The following is a 24,116-nucleotide window of genomic DNA, read 5'->3' on the forward strand; positions in this document are numbered from 1 at the left end:
CCAGAGCCCCCCGAGCGCGTTCCTGTTGTGGGAAGACATTTGAAATCTAAAGAACAAAGTTTGGTATAGAAGAGAGAGCCTTGTGACGTGCTTGAGATGTAAGAGAGACATTTGAAATGCCTCGCCGGGGGATTGCACCGGATGGTCCCCACGGGGCCCTTCCACCCACGCCGCTCGCCCCGCGGCCGCTCGGGCGGTGCCGGGCCGGTCTCTGCCCTTCCCGCCCGGTGCCGGCGCCGCCCCGGGGCGGGGGCGCGGCAGCTCCGCCCCCGCGGGCCCCGAGAGCCGCCTTGGAGCGGCCGATGCGCGGAGCAGCCGGCGCTCGCCATGGCCACGGTGCGGGAGAAGGCGGCGGCTCTGAGCCTCAGCGCGGTCTGCAGCCCCGCCGCCAGGCCCCCGGGTACGGCCCAGCCCCGGGGATGCCGGGGAGCGGGGCAGGGAATGGGAGCGGGAGCGGCGTGGAGTGGGATGCGGCTCCCGGCGGCGGCTGCTGCTGCTGCTGCTGCGCTCGGCGCCTTTCCCGGCTCCGGGAGGTTCAAAACTTGGCCGCGCTCCGGGAGCCGCTTCCGCAGGGATCCCGTCCCGGCTGTGCCCGCTCCGGGCCGGGCGGCAGCGCCGGGACCCGCGGGACCCTTCCCTTCCCTGCCCTGCCCTGCCCGCGGAGCTGCCGCCGGAGCCGCTGCCAGGGAGGCTCGGGCAGCTCCGCGGCCCCAGCTCGGTTTAGGAGCAGGTGCCTCGGTGGCGCAGCCTAAGCGGTGACAGGGCGCGCTCGCTGGAAAGCGGTTTTGCCCTTTTTCTTTCCCTGCCTTTGCCCTTTTTCTTTCCCCACCTTAACTCTGTGGAAAGTTGTTGTCCTAATGGCACGCTTCATACCGCTTCGCTCAGAAAAGATCCGAAGCGCTGGTAAGGCTGTGAGTGGTAGTTAAAGCATTGCAGGTGCTTGTGTTTATTCTAGCGATGGAAACCAGTGTGGTTTTGTGTTTGGTGGTGTCGGGTTTGGGGTTCTTCTCTCCCAAAGAGCATAGCTGGCTGTTGGAATGTGGGGCAGGAAGCGAATTCCGTGCTCGCTGTGTTTGTTCTGCCTTCCTGAAGGTGTCATCAGGTTAAAGTGTCAGCAGTTCTGTACCTTGTCCGTCTTGTACTTTTAGAGCTTTGGAAACTGGAGGTTCTGGGAGATTTCTCCCTTGGCTGTTTCAATGCTGTGTGATAGAAAGCCGCTTTGCTTTACTTTTCTCTCATTTTTTTTTCTTTTTTTTTCTGGCTTGAATCTTTTCAGAAACAAAAGATGCTGTCTTTCTGAAGAGTTGCTGTGTTCAAATGATGGTGTGCTCCTTGCTTTCTCTCCCTCTTCCCAGTCTTCACTGCCCCTATACCTTTCTTTTTCCCCTTGCTTATTTGCCAATTTGGGCTTTCCTGCAGCTGGGGATCAGCTGAAAACTGATTGGTGATTTGGTGCCTCAAACTGGAATACACCTCTCTAGCTAAAGCCACTTCAGACTAAACAGAATAGAAACAACCTCCTCCTGCATCCCTGTGGAAAACGCTCGTGGTAATATGTTCCAGAAGGAGTTGCATGTTGTTGTTTTTTTCAAACACTGCCTTGCACTGTTAATTCATTTGGTTTGAGGTCTGTCACAATCCCAGCTGGCTTTCTGTAGGATTGCTGCCAACTCTTCCTTCCATATTTTGTCCTTCAGCTTTTGATTTCCCTCTTCTTCCTCTTCTTTCACTCTTAGTAAATTATTCATCTCACTTAGTGAAAAACACGTTCTAATTCTAGCCTCCCTGGTGGCCGCAGCTCTCCCCAGTTGGGTGCCACCTGCTCAAAAACAAACTTTCGTGTGTTTTTGAGTCCTTGTGGAGGCTGAGTGTAGCCTCAGGTCAAACTGTTGGCTGCTGGCATTTTGTTCTGATCAGACTGGTAAATGAGTAATAGTTCAGTGGTTTCACCGGGGGAGGGAGGGCAGACGGGCTGGCTCACGGGAGTGGCGCTGGGTGACAGAGGGAGCCGTGCTGGCAAAGGGCTCTCTGGTGGCATCGGTGTGGGGTCAGTGCCATCTCCAGAGAATCCATGCACCTGTTAGTGCTGTGCTAAGCACTGTGTTAGGTAATTTGTGTGTGTTGTGTGCACAATCCTGGAGCAGGCAGGGTTTTCAGGAGTCTCTTCATCCCTGTTCCCTGCCCAGCTGCGTTGTGGAGGAGCCGGGGCGTTAGGAGTGCACGCAGCTGGTTTGTGGTTGTGGGGCTTAGCAGTGGCTCTGCAGGGGTGACCATTAGGTGACCAAGGGACACAAAAGGACAAAGCGAGAGGCTGACAAAACAGGAACTCCTGGTCGCAAAGCTTTAGGCTGGTGTAGCGAGGGCAAGCAGCAAAGAGAGAGAGGGACAGGGGCGCAGAGCAGGCAGACTTGCTGAGGCAGTAACACAGTGTTAATGCCTGAGCAACCCGAGCCAAAGTGGAAGTCTGACGGATTTCTAAACCCTTCCGAGGTTGAGGAAAGCTGGAAGCCAGAGAGGGGGCTGTTCTCTGTGGCTGCAGCATGAATTCAGGCTTTGTGTGTGTTCTCAGGCTTCAGCCTGGCGCAGAAGCCGTTCGGAGCCACCTTCGTCTGGAGCAGCATCATCAGCGCCCTCCAGACTCAAGTGGAAGTGAAGAAGCGCCGCCACAACCTCAAGAGTTACCACGACTGCTTCATCGGCTCGGATGCAGTGGATGTTGTCTTTGCCCACCTCCTGCAGAACAAGTACTTTGGGGACGTGGATATCTCCCGGGCTAAGGTGGTGCGGGTGTGCCAGGCGCTGATGGACTGCAAAGTGTTCGAGGCCGTCTCCACCAGGGTCTTTGGCAAAGACAAACGCTCCGTGTTTGAGGACAGCAGCTGCAGCCTCTACAGGTTCACAAACGCCCCCAGCCAGCCGGAGCTTGAGAAGGATTACCAGCAGTGTACCCCGCAGAGGTTAGTACGGGGAGGTGAAGAGAAATGGTTTACAAGAGGAAAATATTATGTGTTCTGGGGGAGAGAAAAGCGAACTTGCGCGTTTAAGGGGTAAAAATAGACACTGCATAGATGTTTGTGAAGATGTGGGTGGAAGACAGGTAGGAAAGAGCAATTTGAAGAGAGTAAACCACACAGCCTTACATGGCTGCTTGTTTTCTCTGTTATCACCTTGCCTTGGGGGAGGGAGGTGAGAGGGTAGAAATTAAGTGCATTTACATACTGATCTAAATCAATATAACCAGCTGGAATGCATCAAGCAGGCTAATGCAACAGGGCAATCTTTAGTAACTGCACATCTAGCTCTGGCATAAACCAGTAATCCATGCACCCTCTAAGAAAAAAATGTTTTCTCCTTTCACCATCTTCGCTTTGGTACACTTCCAACTTTACTCTTTTTTTAGCTGTTTCTTTATGCATGTATGACCTGTCCCCAGGCAGGGTAGCAGGCTGTTCTGCTGTTCTGCTATTGCAGTCCATCCTAGAACCAGAGGCAAGTGCAATGGTGAGGTTTTTTTGTTTCCCTGTCCCTTTAGGAGTGGGCAAAGAAATCCCTGGTGCTAACTAACCCCACACAAAGCAGAAGGTGTAGATGCCACTTTGCCACATAACTTCCCTTCAACAGTTTTTGTGAAGCGTTCATCTCTTCACCTATTCTGACATATTCTTACAAGAAACTCCGTGGATGTATTTAATGCAGCAGTTTTAGCAATGTGCACTGTTGGAGACTGTAAATGGTATTGACCCAAAATTCCTTATTTGACTGACATATTCATGTGAGTAGCAAATGTGAACTTGAGTGCATCAACCCTGATGAAAAAAAGTAGAGGAACAGAGATTAAAAATATTTCCTTTGTCCTGCTTCTCCCCTCTCTCCCACTGGCTCTTGTTCTTTCCTAAAGCATACTGTCCCAAGTCTTTATTTAAAAGGAGAATTCATGAGAAATTAAAATCACTTTAATTATATGTGGTATTTAAAAATACTTCCATCACAAGAGCTGTTAAATTGAGACTTAGAATATATTTAGCAAACAGTCATTAAACAGGATTATTCCTGTTTTATTAGTGTAGAATGAAGGTGTTTTTCTTGGCAGGGCACAGATCCATCGGGTTACATTTCTTCATTTACTCAAAGGAACAACTCTGTCAATACATGCATATCCATGTCAAAGGTAGTGGACATCAAAAAGATATTGCAGTGCCCTAAAACAAAGAGCTGGCAATTGAAATCATACAGCTCTGCTTGGAGAAACAGTAATTTTGTGGCTGGAGTGGTTCTGTTACATGCAAATAATTTTTGCAGGTATGATACATTCTCTTGGGTGACTTGGACAGAGGAAATGTCAGGCAGGGGAGATGAGGGGGATTATGTAAATATCTATACAGGAGAAAATTTTTGATCTTGGGACAGTTACCGATATCTGTATGTTGCATCATATATTTGGTTATCCATCTATTTGGTTATACATATACAAACTGGTTTTAATTTCAGATACGGGAACAGCACGTTGCTCTACTCTACCCCATTCAAATCAGAAAGCTTGGAGGATCTTTGGGAAAACCTGAGTCTAAATCCTGCAAGCAGCCCTCAAGTAAACATCTCCGACAGCTTGTCCCGTCGAGGTGAGCCAAATAATGTCCCAGTCACTGTCTGTGGGAGAAGGAAAATCCATCTGCAGGACTTGTGTCCCTCAGGTTGGAGAGGGAGGCAAACTGATACTCACAGTGTTTTGGTTTAACCACCATGTCATGAAAAGACAAATTATATTTGTTGCAGGCTTGCCTTTTGCCTTTTCATTTCATCAGACAAGAGGCGTTATCTCTTGATTGAAATAAATCAGCGTTGACTTTTGTGGAGAAGAATACCCAATGTGTGGAGCTTGATTTGAGTTAGAAATATTCATAATACTCAGTGACCTGCACTGATTGTGCTGGTTTTAGTCAGGGCAAATAGTCTGCTGTTAGCTGGAAGTGAATTGTGTATCTGCACACCCAGCACTCCTTCAGTGTTGTGTGAAACTCTTCTTGACAATTCACTGCTTGTCTTTCAGACCAAACTATGATCTGATGTGTTTTTTCCTTTGGTTGAAAGTGCTAATGCATCCTAGAAACTGTGGTTTCATCATAGGGAAATATTCAAGGAAGCTGTGATAAGGAGAGTATCACTGCTGTGCTTTATTTTTCATCCCTTATCTAGAACAAAGATTGTTTGCAAATTAGAGCACAAAGAGTGTAAGGCACTTCAGATTTATTCGAAAAGCAGTTCTCCCACACTTGTAGCTAACTAAACAAATGGGTAATTCTTGCCTTTTTGTGGCGATAAAAGGCACTTCAAGCTGATAAGAGCCACATGCTTTGCTACTGCAAGTCTCCGCTTTGGTAAAATCAATCTGTTAGGTTAGGCCCGATGGGAGGAAGGGAGTTATCTTCCTTGGGATCAGTTTTTGCACATTGCTGAGTCTCCCTGTGCTTTGTGTGTGCACCTTCCCCAGTTATTAATGAAGTGTGGCAAGAACAAACGATTGCTCGCCTGCTGCAGCTGGTGGACCTCCCTCTGCTGGAGTCTCTGCTGGAGCACCAGGAGATCCGAGCTCAGCTGCCAGAGCCCAGGAAGGCACCTGGCTGTGTCATCTCCAGCAACTACCTGGACAGAGAGATCCTCAAGGCTTTCAGTGACTCTCAGTAAGCAATCCTTGCTGTCCTCTGCAGCTCTGACAAACTTTCTGCTTTCAGGGGAGTGTAAAGCACAGTTGGGGTTCAGGGGGATGTAGCAAATGTAGCAGTCTCAGTGCTGCAGAAAGGATGTGAGTGTTTTTTCCCTGTTGGACTTGACTGGAATAACTGGTAAATATCAATTGCTTGGTGAGAATGTCTGCTGAGCACTGGGATGAGTTTTGAATGCAGTGACAATAGTTGATGGTGTTCAGAGGGGAAATTTTTTGTTGCATTGAGGGTTTGTAATCATCGTGAAAGTTTTTCCTGGAGACATTGCTTGTGAGGAACCAGTTTAGTTTCTCCTACTGTATTCAAAGAGCTAAGAATGTTGAGCTTGAAACTGTGCATAGAGGTGAAAACATTCTCAGAAAAACTTGTACCAGTCTGAATCAGATCAAGGTTCATGTTTCTGTTTATCCAGCGATAATTGTGTCCTTATCTAACAGTAGAGGACATGATTGACTTTGGGTTTTACTGCTTGGGCCTGTTTACTTGTGGGTTACTAATTTTTCATCTTGATTAAATACATAACAAAGAGGCTTATGGCTGTGATCTGCCCCAGCGTGTCAGGTGAGGTGTCTTGTGTGTGAATTTCCAGTGGGTTTTCGTGCCCGCACGCTCAGTTCTCAGTGTGATGAAGGAACCAGTCTGCCTGCTCTCTGTGGAAAGCATTGCAGCCAGCTCTGAAGGGCACCCACAATTAAAGGCACAACCCCAAACCCCTCTGTCTTCCAGGACAGACGAGTGGCTCTCTGCAGCAATTGATTGCTTGGAATATCTTCCTGATCATATGGTGGTGGATATTAGCAGGAACCTGCCTGATCAGCCAGACAAAGCCGATTCCTGGAAGCTGCTGCTGTTTGAAAACATTGGGAGATACTACAGCCAAAAAAAGGAGCCACTCTTAAGCCATGCATCTGAAATTCATTTAGGAATTGCAGAACTATTAGGTAAGTAAGACAGAGCTGTGTCCCAATGCTTACATATCTCAATATGTACTGCGAAACTGAGTGTTTACCTCAGGAGCTGAGAATAAAAGCTGACTTCTACAAGTGGCGTTTTGGTTTGGGTTTGTTTGTTTGAGGATTTTATGTATGGTTGGGGTTTTTTTTTTTTAATTTCTAGTCATAAAGACTGTTCTTTGACATTTTAGTTCTTACTGCATGCAGCTCTGTAATCATTGTTTAGGTGTATGTAGAATGGCTGTGAAACCAGAGTGTTATTATTTGGTACTAGCTGGTATCCATGGAAGTCAGATATCCAAGGGAAATGAAATATAAATATAGCCTAATAGTAAATATTTAGGCTGTAAGAGCTAAACTGAAAGCTGTACATACTTGGTATCCCATTGGCAACTTTTAGTTTTTCTTCTTTACTTGTTTTTAAATTTTGTTTGGACACCATTTTAGAAAGCTTATGATGTTTTAGTTCTCAACATTTTATCCCAGATCTTCTTATTTTTCATAAGTTCTCTGCCTTGATTATTCTCCTTTTTTCATGTCAACTGGAATCCTTAGCCTTTATATCCCATTCTTCTTCTCTACATGATAAAGGATATTAGCACAGCCTACTTCATTTAAACAATTCACAACTCTAAAATGACTATTCTGCATAGTAAGGCAAATCAAAACTTAGCAAAGTTCCAGAAAGTAATTTGCAATTAACTCATCAAACTAGCCCATGTATCTAGGACATATTCCTCAGGTTTTCTGAGGTCTTTATTACCACAAGCAGAGGTCGGGATTTTTTTTTGTTTTTAATAGAACCATTTTCCTTTTTCAGTATTTCTTACTCCCTTTAAGATGGCTGAACTGTAATTGAACTTAATTACAAGGGAGCTTTAATGCCAGGCTGAAGGTCTGTGTGTGGGATGTTGTCAGAGGCTCTGCAAGCAGCTCTCCTCAGCCTGGGAGAGGTTTTTGGGAGAATGGATTGCTGTGTTTGGCAGGTTCTGTTAAGAGAGAAGGGCATCTCTTCAGTGGCTAATTCAGGTGTTTTATGGTAACATTTACTGAAATGAATATGGCAATGGATCCCTTTCTCTCTCCCCAGTGAATGGGAAGATGGAGCAGTCTTTAGAAGCTGTTCAGCTCTATTTGAAGCTCCTAGACAGCCAAGTGAGGGAGGAGTTCAGGAGACTGCTGTACTTCATGGCTGTTGCAGCACATAGTTCTGAGCTCAAGCTACAGAAGGAGGTAAATCTGCATTCTTGACAGTTGTTTTGCTCTTTCTGAAATCCAGATTGCCCAGGTACTGGTCAGAAACCACCTTTGTAGTTTAAATTTGTGACTACAGGAAAAGCCATGTCTCAGAAGAACAAAGGTGGACACTAACTCTCCTCTTCTGGTCATTATTTCCCTTTGTTCTGTAGAGTGACAACAGGATGGTTGTGAAAAGGACATTCTCTAAAGCTATTATCAACAATAAAAACCTGTCCAGAGGGAAAACTGACCTCCTGATCTTGTTCCTTGTGGACAACCAGAGAGATGTGTTGAAGGTAGGAGCTGGAAAATGGCCAGGTTTTGTATGTCTGGTGTGTTCATGGAGAACTTTGATGGAAAAGCTGCTGTTGCCTTGTCCTCTCTTTCTGTTCCAGGTCCCAGGGGCACTGCACAAAATGGTCAGCAATAAACTGCTGGCCCTGCAGAAAGGCCAGGATCCCAGCAAGATACCAGGTAACCCTTCCCACTGAGCTTTGTCATCTTGTCATGCCCCCAAATGCAAAAAAAGTTTGTAATAATGGCTGATGTGATCTAAAGGAGGGTGGGAGGAGTGTGGTGATAATCCTCTGAGTGTCTCACCTTTCCTTTCAGGTTATACCTTTTGCCAAAAGCTGGATGAGAGAGAGTATCGCTCCAACACGGAGAAGACCACAAAAGATGAGCTGTTCTCTCTGTTGAAAGCTATTGATGAAGATTCAAAGCTCTCTGACAAAGAGAGAAAGAGGCTGCTAGATCAGTTTCATAGTAGTAATCCAAGCATTTTTATGCAGTATTTTGGAGACAGAGTTACTAATGTGTGTAAATATTGATTACTTTGTATACCCCAGCAGTGAAAACACTAATATATTTGTAAATCTTTTATATTCATGTATCTGCCTAATAAAGTTATTTTGTGGAAATTGATGGAATTTATGCAATTATTACCAATGCCAACAGTAACTGAGTTTGACCTTTATTTATAGTTTAGCTTTTCTCATTGGTAATTGCTATAGGACCAAAATAATTCCTTTTCCTCCCCAAAAGCCAAGTACTCACTCTATTCAAGTATCAAAATCACTAAGATGGAAGACACCATGAATGAAATCTCTGCCACCTTTGGCCCCAGCACTGAATTTTATGGGTTTTTTTTCCCTAATTTGCCTTAGATTATGTATTACATAACATTGATCTTTGACTTGCTGTGTGCTGAAAAGAGAGCTAAAAAACATGTTCTGCTTGATACTGCAGAGCTTTTCTTCAGGCTTGCCAGCCAACTAACCCATGTGTGTGCTGAATTGCTGTGCTGTTTTAAGCTCAAATGGCACCACAGTGAGGAACTGGCTCTCCTGGGGTGGTGAAGGCAGTCTGGATTTTTAAGTCAGCCTGGCTTTGGTTGCCACAGGATGTGCTGTCAGTGGCTGGTTATCTTCATCCCTGCAGGGCTTTGCTCTGTCTGTAACTCTTACTGATGGCACCAGCTGTAATTAGAAAAGGGCTGGAGCAAATGAAGGGCCTGTGGCATTTCTTCTTCATGGCTGGTCTGCAGTGGAAATACCAAGATTTGCAACTTGGGCAACTGCAATCACATGCGTATATATATATCTATATATATCTAACATGATCAGTTATCTAATTTTGACTCTTGTGGAGTTAACTTTGGAATGATATCGCCAAAACTTTATTACAGCTGCTGTTGGGAAAAAAATTACCAACCGAGTTTTGTTTAGTAAAGTGTTGAGCTCTGTTCTTTTATTTAGGAGCAAAACCTAATTTAATTATGATAACAAAGTAGTAATAACTGTTACAGTCATATGTGGTGAGCTGTTCTTAAAAAGCATCATCTTGTGTCAGACTCGTGTCTCACTAACTAATGCTTCAGTGATTAGTGGTGTCTGCTGCCAGGGGCCAGAGGGTTTCTCTGAAATGGAGCTGAAGGACTTGGTGTGCAACAGGACAATGTTTTACTGTGTCCTGATGGGGGATGGAAGGCAAAAATGTCAAAAGCTTCTTCTGGTTAATTACAAAGGACTTCTAAAAATAATCAGTTCCTGAAACCTAGCAGGGAAGCACAAGCCTTTATAGTTATAGTTCTTAGTTTTAACTGAAAGGGTTTTATTATGAATGCACTTCCTCAGAAAAATTGCCTTTAAAATGCTAGAGTGGAAATCCTAACTTAGTGGTGGTGTTGGATTGGTTTGCTCTTCAGCAGAAGTATTTTCCCTTTTCCACCTGCTGCCTGCTGTAACATCTCGGTCAGGAGGATGAGATTCCTGTCAGGGGGCTGAGCTGCTGCTGGTGGGCACCGCCGGCTGCATTCCGAGTCTCTGGGCTGGCCCCGGTGCCAGGCTGGCTCGGGCTACGGAAAATCAGCCCCGGGGCACTCAGAGGTGGGCACAGGGCAGGGCCAGCGCGCTCCTTGCTCTTTTCGGGCTGATTTAGGGAATCTGAGTGCCTCAGACTCCTCTGTGGAGGAACTGGCGGTCACTCCGTGACCTGTGTAAGGACAGCAAGGACAGTCCAGGACCGCGTTCGCGGGTTGTTGGGGGTTTGAGCTGAACCAGCGCAGTGTGGTGGGGCAGACCCCCATCTATCCACCCACCCATCGCTGTCGGGCAGCGCGGGGCTCTGCTGGGCTCGGGCCCCGCTCCCCACACGGCAGCCCCGGTGCCGGGCAGCCCCTCAGCCGCTCCGCCGCGGGGCCCTCGCTCCGCCCCGCAGCCGCCGCGGCCCGCCCAGCGCTGGGGCTGCGGCGCCGGCCCAGCCCCGCTCCGCGGCCGCAGGAGGGGCCGGGCCCGTCCGAGCCGGCGGCCGCGGCGGCTGCTCCGAGGGCGGTAAGGCGGGGCGGCCCGGGGCGGAGGGCGGCCCAGGGCTGAGGGGGGCGGCGGGCAGGGCCGGGGGTGGCGGCGGGGCCCGGGCCCGGCAGCCCCGAGCGGGCGGCGCGGAGGCTCCGGGCCCGGCCGGGCAGCGCAGCGCCGGGGCCCCGGGCGGGCTCGGCCCCTGCACCGCCTCTTCCCCGTTCGGCCTGGCAACCCACGGCCCCCCGGGCTCGTTCTCCCCCTTCGCCCATTGATGAAGCCCGGGGCTCCCGGGCCTTGCGAAGGGAAAACGTGGCGGGAGCAGCGGCGCTGCTGCAGGGCCGGTGGGGATGGGGACGGTGCCGTGTGAGCTGCCGGTAGGGATGGACGGGCTGGGCCTCACACGGAACCGGCAGCGGAGGAAACAGCGGGATTCCACAGCTTTCCTTAACTGGGACGGCGGACAGGCTGAGGCTTGCCTGCTAGCGGGTTATGAGGGAAATCAGCTGTGGTGTGGCAGGGGAACAGAGGAAGGGAAGAGTTCAGCGCCTGGGGAAAGAGCCGGGAGTGCTGGGCCGGGCTCAGGGCTGCCTCAGACGGTGGGGACAGCGCTGGGAGCCAGGAGCTGCTGCCCCAACCCTGTGTGTGTGCTCCAGGGCAGCACATGGAGGTTTATTTTATTTAGTGCCAACCCTGTGTGTGCTCCAGGGCAGCACAGTGAAGTTTATTTCATGCCAACCCTGTGTGTGCTCTAAGGCAGCACAGTGAAGTTTATTTTATTTAGTGCCCACCCTCTGTGTGATTTAAGGCAGGCTGTTTCGTGCAGGTGCCCATCACATGGTTTGAGGAGCTCTGATGAAATGAAGCTGTGGAAAATGTTTCGTTTAGATTTTAATTTGTTGCGTTTTTCTCGTTGCGTTTTATTCTCATTAAAAATAAACGCGAGGGAAGTGGCAAGAAGTAGAGTTTGCTCTGTTAAGAGTTGGGATTGTTTCTGTGAAAGGAGGGATGACGGTCATGCCTCTGGAAGAGGTATTGTCAAGCTTATTTACCCCGTGGAAAGAGGATATGTTCTAGATGTGTTCTGGCAATAATAGCAGTAATCCATCAGAAAAGAGCAGACTATTGCAAACTAAACAACTAAACCAACAAGTGTGCCTGTTTACATCATCTGCTGAGCAGTCATTTGGGAGAATGGCCCAGGAGTTCTAATACCTGCCCTCCATAGCTGAAATAGAATTTTTTAAAAACAAATGGTAACTAAATGAAATTTGGGCTGGGTTGGAAACCGTGGCTCTGGAGCTGCCATTTTCTGGAAGGTAACACTTCAGGGTGTAGTGTGCATGGTAGGAATGATGGCCTGCTGGGCAGAGCTGGGGCCAGGAATCATCACACTGATGATCTTGTCCCTGTCATTTATCTTCTGTGAGTCCTCAAGCAGCTGAACTCAAACCTCAGTTTCCCCTCTGTGAGATTTATTGTTTTTCTCTGCTTTTCTCAGGGTAGTGAGGATAAAGTGCAGTGAGAGATTGCAAGGCACTGGGGGTTGTTGTGTGCATTGAAGACTGTAGTGGGGCTTGGTTGAGTCATCTTTGTGGTTCAGATTTGACTTCAGGGGATGCTTTGTGGAAGAGAATGGATGGAAAGAACGACCATCCAGTCTGGAATGAGTGTGGAAACCTTTATGATAATGCTTTTATCCTAGCCAAATTCAACAACAGGTCTCTCTCTCTCTCTCTTTAACCAGTGCTATTTTATATTTTATATTGCAGTGGTTGCTATGCTCTTTTCTGTGAGCAGCCCTTTTATTACCAGAGCTCCTCATCCTCCATCTGGAGCTGGAGTGAGTCTGACAGTACCTGTGCTGATGCCTGTGTGCCAATAACTCTCCTGTGTTATCCATCCCAAGCTTCTCATGCTGTTTTCTCTTCTAAAATAGCAATGACATAGTGCTGTGGGCAATGTGTTGCATGCTGTTGTCTCTCAGGCACCGAGCAAGATGATGATCCTGAGTCATTGCTGTAGAGAAAGCTGTTCCTTACATGCCCTGAGCTTTCCAGCTGTCCTGGAATCACACTGTGCAATCAATCTAAGCCCTGGTGGAGCAGGGTTGTGTTCATATTCCAATAGGGTTGGTTATTACAGCTGTTGTATCAAAATAAATCTCAGTGCTGCGTTTTATATTTCTGTACCGTTGCTTGCTTCCTGCTGCATCCTCTCCAGGGTAGTTTTTGATGCTGTGTTTTCTCTCAGTGGCTGTGAGGTGCCTCTGGAGACTTTCTGTTGCTGAGTTTTTTTGGTTTATTTCAAAATGTGAAAGTGGAGATGGTGATGTACTAGCAGAAAAAGGAAGTTGTTATTTTTTCCAGGAGCTTTCTTTTATTTTGAAAGCAGGCTCTTCCGGACTCCCACTTCACAGAACATCTCAGTTATTTAATTTAGAGACATCATATGCTCTCTGAGAGATTTCTGTGAAATGAAAGGCTGAGCAGCAGCTTCCTGTGTGATAGCTTTCAGTGGTGGATGTAGAAATGACATTCTTGATAGGGAAATCTGAGAATGAAATAAGTGAACATAAGGAACCAAGTGAGACTTGGTTTTCTGTGGTCATTTTTTCAGTGTAACTTTGGGTACCCTGCAGGTGTCTGCAATGTGATATAAATATCCTTTAATATGTAATGTCTCATAAACCAAGATTTTAATTACAAAAACTATTCTTTACTGTCTTAATTAAAAAACCTAAACAACTGTGATATTTTATGCATAAATCAAGACTCTTGAATGTAATGAAAATATGGGAATAGAATTTTATATTCATTTCTTTCTAGTTCTTTTGCTGCTTCTTAATGCTTTTGGATGGCTCAGAGGGAAGTTTTTAAGGTGTGAGCAGTTGGGAGAGACCATAGTTCAGGGGTATGTTATGTTCAGGAAGATTTATTGCTGTGTAATAAGGAAATGTTGCCTCATCATCTTTTGTAAAACATGTTTGTGGCGTTGTTCTGAAGGTGTTTGTTGTTGTTCTCTCAAAAGCAGTGCTAGGAAAGAAAACAGTATATTTTTCTCTCTCTGTATCATTATGGCAAGGGAACAGTTTGAGATTTTTGAGAACTGACTAGGACTGCAGATAAAATAAATGGTAGCTGTGTTGAAAGCATCCCATTTTGTGGGAGATGGGAAGTGAGTCACTGAGTCCAGGTCCCCTGCCATTATGGGGATGACATCATATAACTCCTCATAAAAATTCTTTCATTCTTAATTTTTTTTCTTAATCAAGAGGACTCTTGGTAATGTTTACCCTCTCAGCCATGTCAGAAAATGCTTATTCATTCCCTTTTTCCTACTTTTTCTTTTTGTAAAGAACCAACTGAAAATGTCTCAGAATCCTGACAAGCTAAATTCAAGTGAAGAGAAGCTGAATGCTTTGGAGGAGGATGAGGAGGAGAGCTTGGACAGCTCGGATCAGTCTGGCCGAAAGAGGATACGCCAGAGTGCTCCAGGGTCCCACAGAGATGATACACCCAAGTGTAAGCAAAACTGCTTTCTGAAATACACCAAAAAACCCTAAATTCTCTAATTGTTGGTGGGGGCAGTCCTGGTGTTTGATAGCATTCTGTGCTTGCAGTTAAATACAGTGGGACTCTTGATGTTATGCCTTGAAACTGTAACACTTTTCTCCCTGTTTTCTTTGCATCTCCCTAATTGTACACACAGTGTGTACATTTTCTTAATTGCACACAGTGACCACATTGCTCTGAGCCACATGTGCCCTAAATATCCTGGTGATATATCCTAAATATGCAGGTGAGTTTGTGCTCTTGGAATGGATGAACACCACCCCAGTGTGTTCCAGCTAAGCCTACTCTGCTGTTTGCCTTACCAGCTGAACCTTGTGCATTGCTGCAGCCCCTGTTCCCAGGGCAGGGCAGGAAGGGCTGTTATCAACCAAGGGATGTCCTGTCAGCCCCCTCACAGGATAGATGGAAAGTTGTATATTTAATCCTAATGCTACTTCCATATAAGCAGGACTGCATGTTTTTCCTAAGGCATATTTTCTTTGCCATTCTGCTTTTAACATGAAGGTCTTGGATGCAATATGGGAGCCAATATTTCTGTAAATCTGTAGATAAAACCAAGGGGAAGTTTTTTGGCTTCAGAGATTCAGTTCAAAGAAGCAGAAGTGCTCAGGCTTCTGTATTTCTGTAGGGAGTAACATTTTGTTTGTTGCATTCTTTTTGGTTTTTGGTTGTGTTCAGTGTGGTGTTAGTCAGAGATGTTCTGAGGGAGTTTCTGTTCCCATGCCTTGCTGGTTGCCTGGTGGGGAATGGGGTGTTTGTGTGGAGAGAGGCCCTGAACACGTGGAAGGAAAAAGCATGGCACAGTCCAGCACTGCCCTGGACCACAAAGAGGTGCTTTGATCTCGAGCCCTTCCCTCCTGCAAGGGAGCAGGTATGAGAATGAAGTGATGTGATTTAGGAGCAATCTTTGGCCAGTGAAAGAGCCTTAGCTCTTGGAGCCCCCAGTGCTGGAGTGAAGTCATTTGGTGCTTGGACAGGAGCACTGTGAACTTTGCTGTCTGCTGCTTCTTCTCAGACTGTCAGTCCTTGCTGTGTTCCCAGAGTCACTGTGCAAGGCTCAGCTCCAAGCAGAAGGAAATCAGGATTTAGGGCTGCATGAAAAGAGCAAGACATTGATGAAAAACAAGCACATTGGAACCCAGCTGTATGAACTCAAAAAAGCTCTGCATGGCAGACAAGTGATGGACACTTCCTTTTGAAAGACCTTTTCTGTGGAATCACTTCAGTCAAATCAACATGGATTATCAAATGAGATGGTCATAGTTTGCCTGAAACATTTCTCAGGGAGAAATGGAGATGCCTGCTTGGTTTCTTTCACTTTTGGGATTAATGTGTTGCTCCCATGCCTGTAGCTGAAGTGAATGAAGTACAGAATGGAATGGATCCATCATCCACCAGCTCTGTCACCCAGTCTGAGGCTGCTGGCCCATCCTGCTCACTCCCAAATGCCTGCCAGGGGAACAGCTCCTAGCATTGGTGCTGCTGATCTCTGTTGTTTGACTAATGGCCTCTGGGGAAAAAAAAAAAGAGTTTGGAGGAGTGCCATTTGCATTGGAAGTAGTGAGAATAATTAGCTACTGGTGTGCTGCTGCTTAACAGTGATGGTGATTGTTTGTTGACTGCTTTAATGATGAAATCACTTCCTTGAAAAATGTAAAACTGAAATGGCAATATCTGCACAATGCTTGTGGAATTAGTATGGTGAAAACGGTGCTGTTTGTAATTATTTCTGCCTACAACGTGGAGAAAGATTCCAAGATGCTATTAAAGCCATCCTAAAGAAGTATTGGTTTGTGTGGGGAGTTTTGTTTGGAGGTGGTTTTTAAAAGATCTTGATAGAAGCAATTGTCATATTGAGCCCAGAATATCAACTGGGATCCACTCCTTGGTTTCTTGAAATACTCCAAACTTGTGCCATCCACCAGATGGGAAAGGAAGGGAGGGAAAGGAAGGGAAGGAAAGGAGGAAAATCTTCAGCTGATGCTGTCCTTTGACCCTGTGTGCTGTCAGTAAGGTGGGAAGGGTCCAAAGGAGTTTTTCTGCAGCTTTTGCTGAGAGCTGTCTGACAGTGTCATTGGTGTTGCAGCCAGTCCCTCTCGGCCTGTGTCCATAGAAGAGCTCATGGAGACAGCAAAAGGAGTCACCAACATGGCACTGGCACATGAAATTGTGGTGAATGGAGACTTCCAGATAAAGCCAGCTGAACTGCCAGAACACAGGTAAGGTTGGTACCAAATACTAATAAAACTGTGTTTGTAGAAACTGCAGAGCAGCTCTGGGGGTTCAGGTAAAGGCTCTGGCTGGTGGAGGAAGTAGGAAAGAATATAAGAAGAAGGTGGTAAGTGTGCAGTTCTGCTTCCCCAGATGTGTGTGAAAGGAGAACCCCTTGGATTAATTGGAGATGTGTGGTGCAAACCCCAGAGTGCTGTGGTTTCTGTTGTGTCCCCTTGGCCCAGGACCCAGAGGCTGCAGCCTCCCCAGAACCCCAGGCTGGCTGCAGATGTAGGTGGTGCTTTTAGCAATTTTTGAGCTTTCATTGCCTGTGGGAGTAAGAGGAAACTGGTTATTTTAGCTTTTCCTGTCTGTTTCTTCAGGCATATTTTAGACAGAGATTCCTGTGTTTTATTAGGTTGCTCCTTTCAAGTTGGAAGCCTTTCCTTGTCTGTGTGAGTCTGCAGTAATTGTGTGCCCTGCTGAGAGGGGAGAGGGAGAGCAGAGGAAGCTTCATCTTCTGTTTTTGCCTCTCACACACAGTGAGGTGTGGCTGACAGCCTCCTGCCTTCATTTGGGACAGGGGGTGCTTATTGCATGGGGGGAACTTGCTCTCCACTGGGGCCAGTGTTGAAGTTACACCTGGTGTGAGCAGGAACTGTCACTATTTTGAATTAGGAATTGGTACTGAAGCAGTGGAATTCATTTATTTTTTGTATACAGACTGATCTGGGCCCTTATCTCAGAGTAGGTGCAAAACTTATGTAGTGAAACCCAAGATTTTGTGTCAGGGAAATGACTTAATTTCTGTTAGGTTTACTACTGAATTTTATGTAGTGGAATTGATTTTACTTAGTGGGGCCTTTAAAAGGAACATGAATACTGGTCTTTTGAAGACAAAATGCAATTTTTGCTCTTTTTGTTTTGGTCCAGTTTTCTAGATGCAGCATGTGATAAATACTTTGAAAGGTTTTACTTTGTAGCCACCTTTGCTGGTGTTTAACCTTGTATTAAGACATAAACCATTCCAAATCCTGTGTCCAGTTTTTCCTGCTTTTCTGAGTAACTTTAAATGATGGATCTCTATTAATCATCACATCATTACTACTACATTATATTGATTTTATTACATGCTGGGCTTCAGGAGCTGCAGGTTATCTTTGTAAGGTGGTGAAGAGACCAATATCATTCTTTTGAACATGTTTTTTCACAGCTTAGAGAAGAAAGTCAGAGATATTGTGCATAAAGCTTTCTGGGATTGTCTGGAAGCTCAGCTGAAGGAAGATCCCCCAACATATGATCATGCAATTAAGTTATTGGGAGAAATTAAAGAGGTAAGATGGTGTGATATGAAGGGAAATGATTGAATTTGAGTAGCTGCACTGATATGAATGAGCAAAAGTGGCTGGAGTTTGGCTTTTCATAAACAATCCTCTTGTTCTTTTTCATTACTGTATCACTGTGAACATGTACAAGCTGTATAATCCTAGAGGAGAAATTTGAATATAAAACCAAATGTAAAACCATGTAAGGTGATTAACAGGTAACCAATACCAGTTCCATAATTGCAAGCTTCCTTCATGTTATGGCACTGGTATTAGTCATGGGATCAGTGAGATGCTCCAGCCCTGGGCTGATAAAACCAAGCACAACAGTCTGAAGTTTATTCTGTGCCACAGAGGGTTTGCCACTCAGTAACTTCAGCATCACACAGTGTCAGGTGAAACACTTGGAGTTGGTGAGTGGTTGGTGTAAAAATAAAAAAATCAATTATTTGTTGTTTAGATGAGAATGCCCCCAGGTTGGATGGGGCATTAAGCAAACTGGTTTGGTGGGGAGTGACCCTGCCCCTGGCAGGCTTTGGGAACTAGGTGGTCTTTAAGGTCTCTCCTGACCCAAACCATTTTATGATTCTATAATTCTGTGAGAGGTGGTTCAGTAACTGTTTGGATCCTTGTAGTCTTTGATGTAGAACTAATGCACTGTTAACTTGCCATTCCAGAGTCTTCTGTCGTTCTTGTTGCCTGGTCACACTAGACTGAGAAGCCAGATTACAGAAGTTCTTGACCTGGATTTGATAAAACAGGAGGCAGAGAATGGGGCCCTTGACATTTCTAAGTTGGTCAAATTTGTTATTGGCATGATGGGGACTCTTTGTGCTCCAGCTCGAGATGAAGACATTAAGAAACTGAAAGATATTAATGAAATAGTTCCTCTTTTCAGGTACTGAAATGTATTTATTAGTCATGTTCAGAGCCCCTTAAATAATTTTAGAAGTGGAGGGGGCAGCTTGAAGCTCCTAGAAAGAAAAGAGTAATAGGAAAAAAGATATAGCTGTGGGTGTGAAGGGGAGAGATGCTCCAGGGGTCATTACCAAGGGCCATCTCTGATCTGGTGAGTTGGAGGATTTGTCTGGCTCCTGCATGGCACTGAAGGACATTTGCTTAAATGTCAAATGCAAATAAGCTGTAAGGTAGCAGATGAATAATCAGTTTGTATCAGAATTGAATGTCAACAGCAGAAGGTGAAAAAAGCACACAGGGGCTTAGGGGAAAAGCATTACTGGTGTCCAGCCAGTTTGTCCTTTCCTCCCAGTTGGAGCTCTCTCTACCCCAGCCCCTGTGGAATTCCTGTCAGTTCCAGGGGCAGTGTGTGTTCCACATCTGGAGCATCCAGGCTTCTGCTTTGCCACCACGTTCTCATGGAGCAGCTCAAGGTCTCAGTAGTTGGGAGAGGCTTCATTAACCTTGCTGTTTTCTAATTTGAAAAGCTTCCAGGAGTTCAAGATTGACTTGGCAGAAATATTGCCAGCAGGAATTAGGTTGCTTTGAAATGAAGGTGTTTTTCTTTGGTGTTTGTTTGTTTTTTCTTTTTTGCCCTTTGGGTCTGATTATTCACTTCCCACTGAGGTTGGCTTTCCAGGCTGCCAAGAGCCATGGCATGCAAGGAAACCCAGATATCTTTTCATATACAATACTGCACATCCTGGGAGATAAAATCTGTGGAGCTGGTGAAGTTCATTCCATGGAAGCTTTTTTACAGGAGAGCAAGATTTGTTTCCCACTTGGAAGAGGCACATGCATGCATGTACATGCTTGCTCCAGCTTTCTCTGTCTCATGCTCTGAAGTTGTTAAGCTGTTACTGTTTCCCATGCATGTTTTTGCTCTTTCTTTAGACAGCCTGTAATAAATCTTGTAAACAGCACCTCTGAAACATCTGCAGCCTTGAATAACTTTTTCTGTTTGTTTGTTTAGAGCAATTTTCTCTGTATTAGACCTAATGAAAATGGATATGGCAAACTTCGCTGTCAGTAGTATTAGGCCAAAATTAATGCAGCAGTCTGCTGAATATGAAAGAAAGAAGTTTCAGGAGTTTCTTGAGAAACAGCCAAGTATGACTTTGTTCCTTTCTTTCTTCCCCCCTGACCTCCCAGTAAACTGCGTGTCTTTGCTTGTAGATCATGAAAAGAACTCAGATATTTTTATAAGTTCTAGAATTCATATGGTAAATGACATTTTGGGGCTTGTGCCCCAAAACTGGTTGGAAAAAGTCTGCCAGAGCAGTAGTTGTGCCCTTGCTACATTCAGTTTAATTTCAGTACAGTGTAGGGCATGATTACCCAGCATCATCTCACCTCTGATTTCCTGTAGCTGTGTGGTTTTGTTTTAGATGTTCTGCTTGATGCAATAAATGAAATGCATGTCATACCTGAAATCATGGGCATTAATCATAGTAACTAATGGGATTGTTTGGAAATTATTGCTGGAAGAACCTGACTGTGAAAATGAATTTTCTCAACAAGAGTTTTTTTCCCTGCTCTTCCAGATTCTTTAGACCTTGTCACAAAGTGGTTGCAAGAAGCAGCAGATGATCTTGCAAAGCTGGGACATGAAACGTTGCCTCCCCACTGTAATGATGGTGCCACTGGTGGAGCTTCTGCCTTGTGCTTCACTGCTGTACAAAATCAGGCCTATCTGAAGCTTCTCAAGTGGGATCACGTGAACAGGCCTTTTCCAGAAGTAGGTATTCAACAGAAAAATGGTTCTGTGCTTCTTCCACTCCTCTATTCCCAGCACACAGCAGAAGCTGTTGGGATTTGTAGCCTGGCAACACGTCCAGTGCTAAACATTCCTGTGTGACTGGGAGATGGGGCAGCTCTGACTTGTCTCAGTGCTGAGAGCTGCTCAGCTGGGGGAGAGCAGCCAGTGCTCTCACTGTGCTCCTGCTGCTGGCCTGCTGTTCCCTGGCCCTGTGCTGACCCTTGCCAGCCCTGCAGGCTGACTCCCTGCTCTGCTGGCTCCCTGCAGACGCTGCTGATGGACCAGACACGCTTCCTGGAGATGCAGCTGGAGCTGGAGCAGCTGCTGCTGGTGGGGACAGTGCTGCTGGTCACCTTCAGTGCAGCAGGCCCAGCTCTCATCGACGTGCCTGGCTTTGCAGAGAGGATCAAAACCATCGTCAAGGTGCTGCTGACAGGGATGCATCTCCCGTGAGTACAGCACTGCTGCTCTCAGGGCAGCTGCAGGAGCTCTCCTGGCACCCTGGGAAATGATCAGCTTCAGCCACTTTCTGCCTGGGGACTGCAGGAAATGCAATCTTTTTATGAGTCCAGCCTTTCTTCAGCTAACTCACACAGAGCCGTCTTTCCTTAATCTGCTCTTTCATGGTTTGTACAAACTTTGTGTTTTTCATTGTGCCAGGCTGGCACAGGAGAGTGCCAGCAGCTGCCCCTGCTCAGAGTTTGGGCCAGGCTCCCCAAAAACCTGGGAGATAAAAATATGGAGCTAGTGAAGTTCATTCCATGGAAGCTTTTTTATAGGAGAGCAGTGTTTGTTTCCCACTTGGAAGAGGCACAGTGAGCTGCCTGCAGAGTCAGTGATTACACCTCCAGGTTTTGCTCTAGTCAGAGCTGTCCTCAGGCAGAAAGTCAGCTCTTATGTGTATGGTTTGTTCAGGTTTTAAGTCTTGAATGATTTCCTACTTCCTTGCTTTAGATCTCAGCTTTATTTTTCATGTGTCTGTAATTTGATTAATCTTTATAATTGCCTTGATCTGCATTGTGCTTTTCCCACTACATTTGCTAAGTAAGGCAACTCTAATTGAATGATTTATTTTTAAAAAGTGGGAAAGCAGTGAGTAACTAACACAGTTGTGCTGTACCTCATGTTTTGTAGCTCCTTTAACCTGAAGGAATCCCTGGCCACCGTGGGTGAGAAGGTGTGTGCAGAGGTGAACAGCTGCCTTTCCCAGCATGGCTTTACCCCGTTCTCAGCTGAGAGGGAGGCTGTGCTGAAGGGGCAGATCCAGGCAGTGGGCAGCCCAGATAACTCCATCTCCAAGCTCATAGGTGGGTGTGCAGAGTGCTCTGCTCTGCCTGGCTGTGGAGCTGGGGCTGGGGGATGTGCAGGGCTCCTCTCCCTGCTGTTTCCACGTTGTTTCCATGTTGTCTTTGCTGGCCACCTTCAGGCTTGTTGCATTTCACATGAGGCGATGCTGTTTCTAATTCACCATCTCTTCTGCAAACAAACCAACCCCCTTTTTTTTTTTCCAGATTCTCGAATTCAGAAGTTTCTGGAGAATTATCTTGCATCCAGTCACCAGAAATCATTGCCTGCCATTCCTGGAGGATTAGGCCCCATTCAGAGGGAGCTGGAGGAGATTGCTGCCAAGTACATTCGTCTTGTCAACTACAACAGAATGGTCTTCAGCCCTTACTATGATGCAGTCCTTGGCAAAATACTGACTAAGGAAGAATCCCAAATTGTAGGGAAGTCAGAAGAATCATAAAACCAGTCTGTGTGCTATCACTACAGTATTGTCAGCTATTAAATAAAACTTGTACCAATATTTGTCTAGGAAAAGAGCTTTCCGTGTAAATACTGGTTCCTTTAACCCACGAGTGCTGACTGGTGAGGGAAACAGAGGAGATACCAAAAGGGTTCTGAGCTGAAAGATGACAGATGCATTTCTAATATAATTATGCAACCTGGGGAAGGGGATATCATAGGAGTTTTCTGGCTGCAATTTTTAGATTTTTGAGCTGGTGATAGGTAGGGCAAGTTTAAGAACCAAACTTTGTATTGAAGTGGCTCATTTCAGGGCATTTAACTCTTAATTTACAGTGAACTTACTTTAATTTATCCAGAGCTGATTAGCAATGGTTCTTCCCAGAAGGGGTGATTTGTTGGTTTTTTTTTTTTTAAATCTTACTTTAAAGAATTAAGTTAAAATTCTAAAGATGAACTTTACCAGACAAAACACCAAGCCAAACAGCACTTTACTGTAACATTATGGTGAGTATGGTAGGCTTACTAGTTTTTTCTGTATTTTACTGCATTTTTAATAGCATTTTTTTGCTGTTTACCTGCAGATGTTACAAAACATAATATATTTTTGTAGCAAATTTTCTGGTTATTGGGTAACTGTCCTCTGCTATGTACAGTACTCCCAGAGGTGGCAATCTTATAGATTGCAGCTGTATTTATATCTTGTAAAGATTTCAGAAAGGGCAGAGCTAAAACATTTTGATAAAAGTTGCATTTCTTACCTTCTTTTCTTTTGCTAGTAATTTACTCCTTTTTAGGTGAAATACTAATTTTAAAGTAAATTCTCATTTGCAGAAGGTGGATTTAAAGTGTGTGAAACTTTAGGTTGAAAATTTTGGGCTTTTTTAAAAACTACAACAGGGGATGGTTGCATATTCAATCATGTCTTCAAAAATATTATGTGCAGGGCACTGTGGGCAGTATCAGTGATTTTAATGTACTGTGGGAGGTGAATGGTTTGATGTTAGTTTGAATATACAGGGAATATTTTAGTAGATTTTTTCACTTTCTAGATGTGTTCTTGAAACTTAGAATATTTGTAGGTCTCGAATTTAATAAGCTACATGTTGTAGAGAGGAGAAGAGCCCAGTGATCTTACATTGCAATCTCAGGCTCAGCTGGGAGGTAAGTGAAATTTTCCTCTGGTTGAGCACAACTGTGTATTTCAGTAATCAATATTTGATGGTTTTGTGAGAGCAAAGTTTGTAGTTACTCACAGTAAGTGGCCCAAGTATGAGGTTGTCCAAACCAGAACGTGCTGTCTTTAAAAAAAACAACAAGGTAGGTGAAATAAATGAGTGAAGGGCCCTTGTATTGCCAGCAGGCAGGTTAATTTAGGAATCAGCCAAACAGAACTTGCAGAAGCACTTGATTATGATCCACTGTTGATGCTTCCCTTTCCAGTTTCCTTTGAATGTCAGTGTGGATAAAGCTGCACCAACTTTGTGTTTGGAGGGGGATGAGAGAAATAAGACCTTTTTTCCTATATCAGCCTATGCAACTCTAAACCAAATCTTTTCTCATGCATTACAAAGCCCCTTCCCCAAGGGAAAAACCCTGTGAGAGTTCATCAGCTCAGACAAGGGACTTTTCTCTTGGCCAAATGAATGTCTGTCTTTGAATCCTCCTTTGAGAACTCAAAAATGAGGTTGGTTAGCCAGAAAAAAAAGGGTTCTGAGTAGGATCTATTTCACTGTTTGGATCAGCAAAGGGTTCTACAGAGGCCTTCAAGGCTGCTGCCTCAGCTTGCTGGGCTTTGCTATTGGAGCAGGCTGTGCTGCCATCACAGCCTGAAGC

At 45.5% G+C, this 24,116-nt stretch overlaps 2 protein-coding genes across 7 annotated transcripts; both read left to right on the forward strand.

The window, feature by feature from the left end:
• Positions 1–271: 271 nt before the first annotated feature.
• On the forward strand, positions 272–8,926 carry DEPDC7 (DEP domain containing 7). Of its 3 annotated transcripts, none has more exons than XM_064714051.1 (9): positions 272–400; positions 2,570–2,957; positions 4,489–4,619; positions 5,489–5,678; positions 6,447–6,661; positions 7,764–7,906; positions 8,083–8,208; positions 8,308–8,386; positions 8,525–8,926. In XM_064714051.1, the coding sequence occupies exons 1-9, from the start codon at positions 328–330 to the stop codon at positions 8,740–8,742; spliced, it is 1,563 nt and encodes a 520-aa protein (XP_064570121.1). In that variant the 5' UTR covers positions 272–327; the 3' UTR covers positions 8,743–8,926. The 3 variants fall into 3 exon arrangements, with proteins under 3 accessions (XP_064570121.1, XP_064570124.1, XP_064570122.1); XM_064714054.1 differs by having other exon boundaries at positions 6,522–6,661; positions 8,525–8,834; XM_064714052.1 differs by lacking the exon at positions 272–400 and adding an exon at positions 667–903 and having other exon boundaries at positions 8,525–8,835.
• A 1,721-nt stretch (positions 8,927–10,647) lies between these two features.
• On the forward strand, positions 10,648–22,357 carry TCP11L1 (t-complex 11 like 1). 4 transcript variants are annotated; one of them, XM_064715665.1, is made up of 11 exons: positions 10,669–10,743; positions 12,480–12,550; positions 14,066–14,231; positions 16,369–16,501; positions 17,707–17,827; positions 18,496–18,716; positions 19,749–19,885; positions 20,320–20,513; positions 20,802–20,983; positions 21,669–21,841; positions 22,046–22,357. In XM_064715665.1, exons 2-11 carry the CDS (start codon positions 12,488–12,490, stop codon positions 22,279–22,281), a joined length of 1,626 nt encoding a protein of 541 aa, XP_064571735.1. In that variant the 5' UTR covers positions 10,669–10,743; positions 12,480–12,487; the 3' UTR covers positions 22,282–22,357. The 4 variants fall into 4 exon arrangements, with proteins under 4 accessions (XP_064571737.1, XP_064571735.1, XP_064571736.1 ...); XM_064715667.1 differs by lacking the exon at positions 12,480–12,550 and having other exon boundaries at positions 10,648–10,743; XM_064715666.1 differs by lacking the exons at positions 10,669–10,743; positions 12,480–12,550 and adding an exon at positions 11,235–11,377.
• The last annotated feature ends 1,759 nt before the right edge of the window (positions 22,358–24,116 follow it).

Source organism: Zonotrichia leucophrys, chromosome 5 (assembly GCF_028769735.1).
Source record: "Zonotrichia leucophrys gambelii isolate GWCS_2022_RI chromosome 5, RI_Zleu_2.0, whole genome shotgun sequence".
NCBI lineage: Eukaryota > Metazoa > Chordata > Aves > Passeriformes > Passerellidae > Zonotrichia > Zonotrichia leucophrys.

Excerpts from the sequence above, each read along its gene's own strand:
- DEPDC7 (XM_064714051.1), top strand. The coding sequence starts at position 328 with ATGGCCACGGTGCGGGAGAAGGCGGCGGCTCTGAGCCTCAGCGCGGTC. Across the intron at positions 2,958-4,488 it reads CAGCAGTGTACCCCGCAGAG|ATACGGGAACAGCACGTTGC; the intron begins GTTAGTACGGGG and ends TTTTAATTTCAG. Across the intron at positions 5,679-6,446 it reads AAGGCTTTCAGTGACTCTCA|GACAGACGAGTGGCTCTCTG; the intron begins GTAAGCAATCCT and ends TCTGTCTTCCAG.
- TCP11L1 (XM_064715665.1), top strand. The coding sequence starts at position 12,488 with ATGCTCTTTTCTGTGAGCAGCCCTTTTATTACCAGAGCTCCTCATCCT. Across the intron at positions 14,232-16,368 it reads CAGAGATGATACACCCAAGT|CCAGTCCCTCTCGGCCTGTG; the intron begins GTAAGCAAAACT and ends TTGGTGTTGCAG. Across the intron at positions 19,886-20,319 it reads GTTTCTTGAGAAACAGCCAA|ATTCTTTAGACCTTGTCACA; the intron begins GTATGACTTTGT and ends CTGCTCTTCCAG.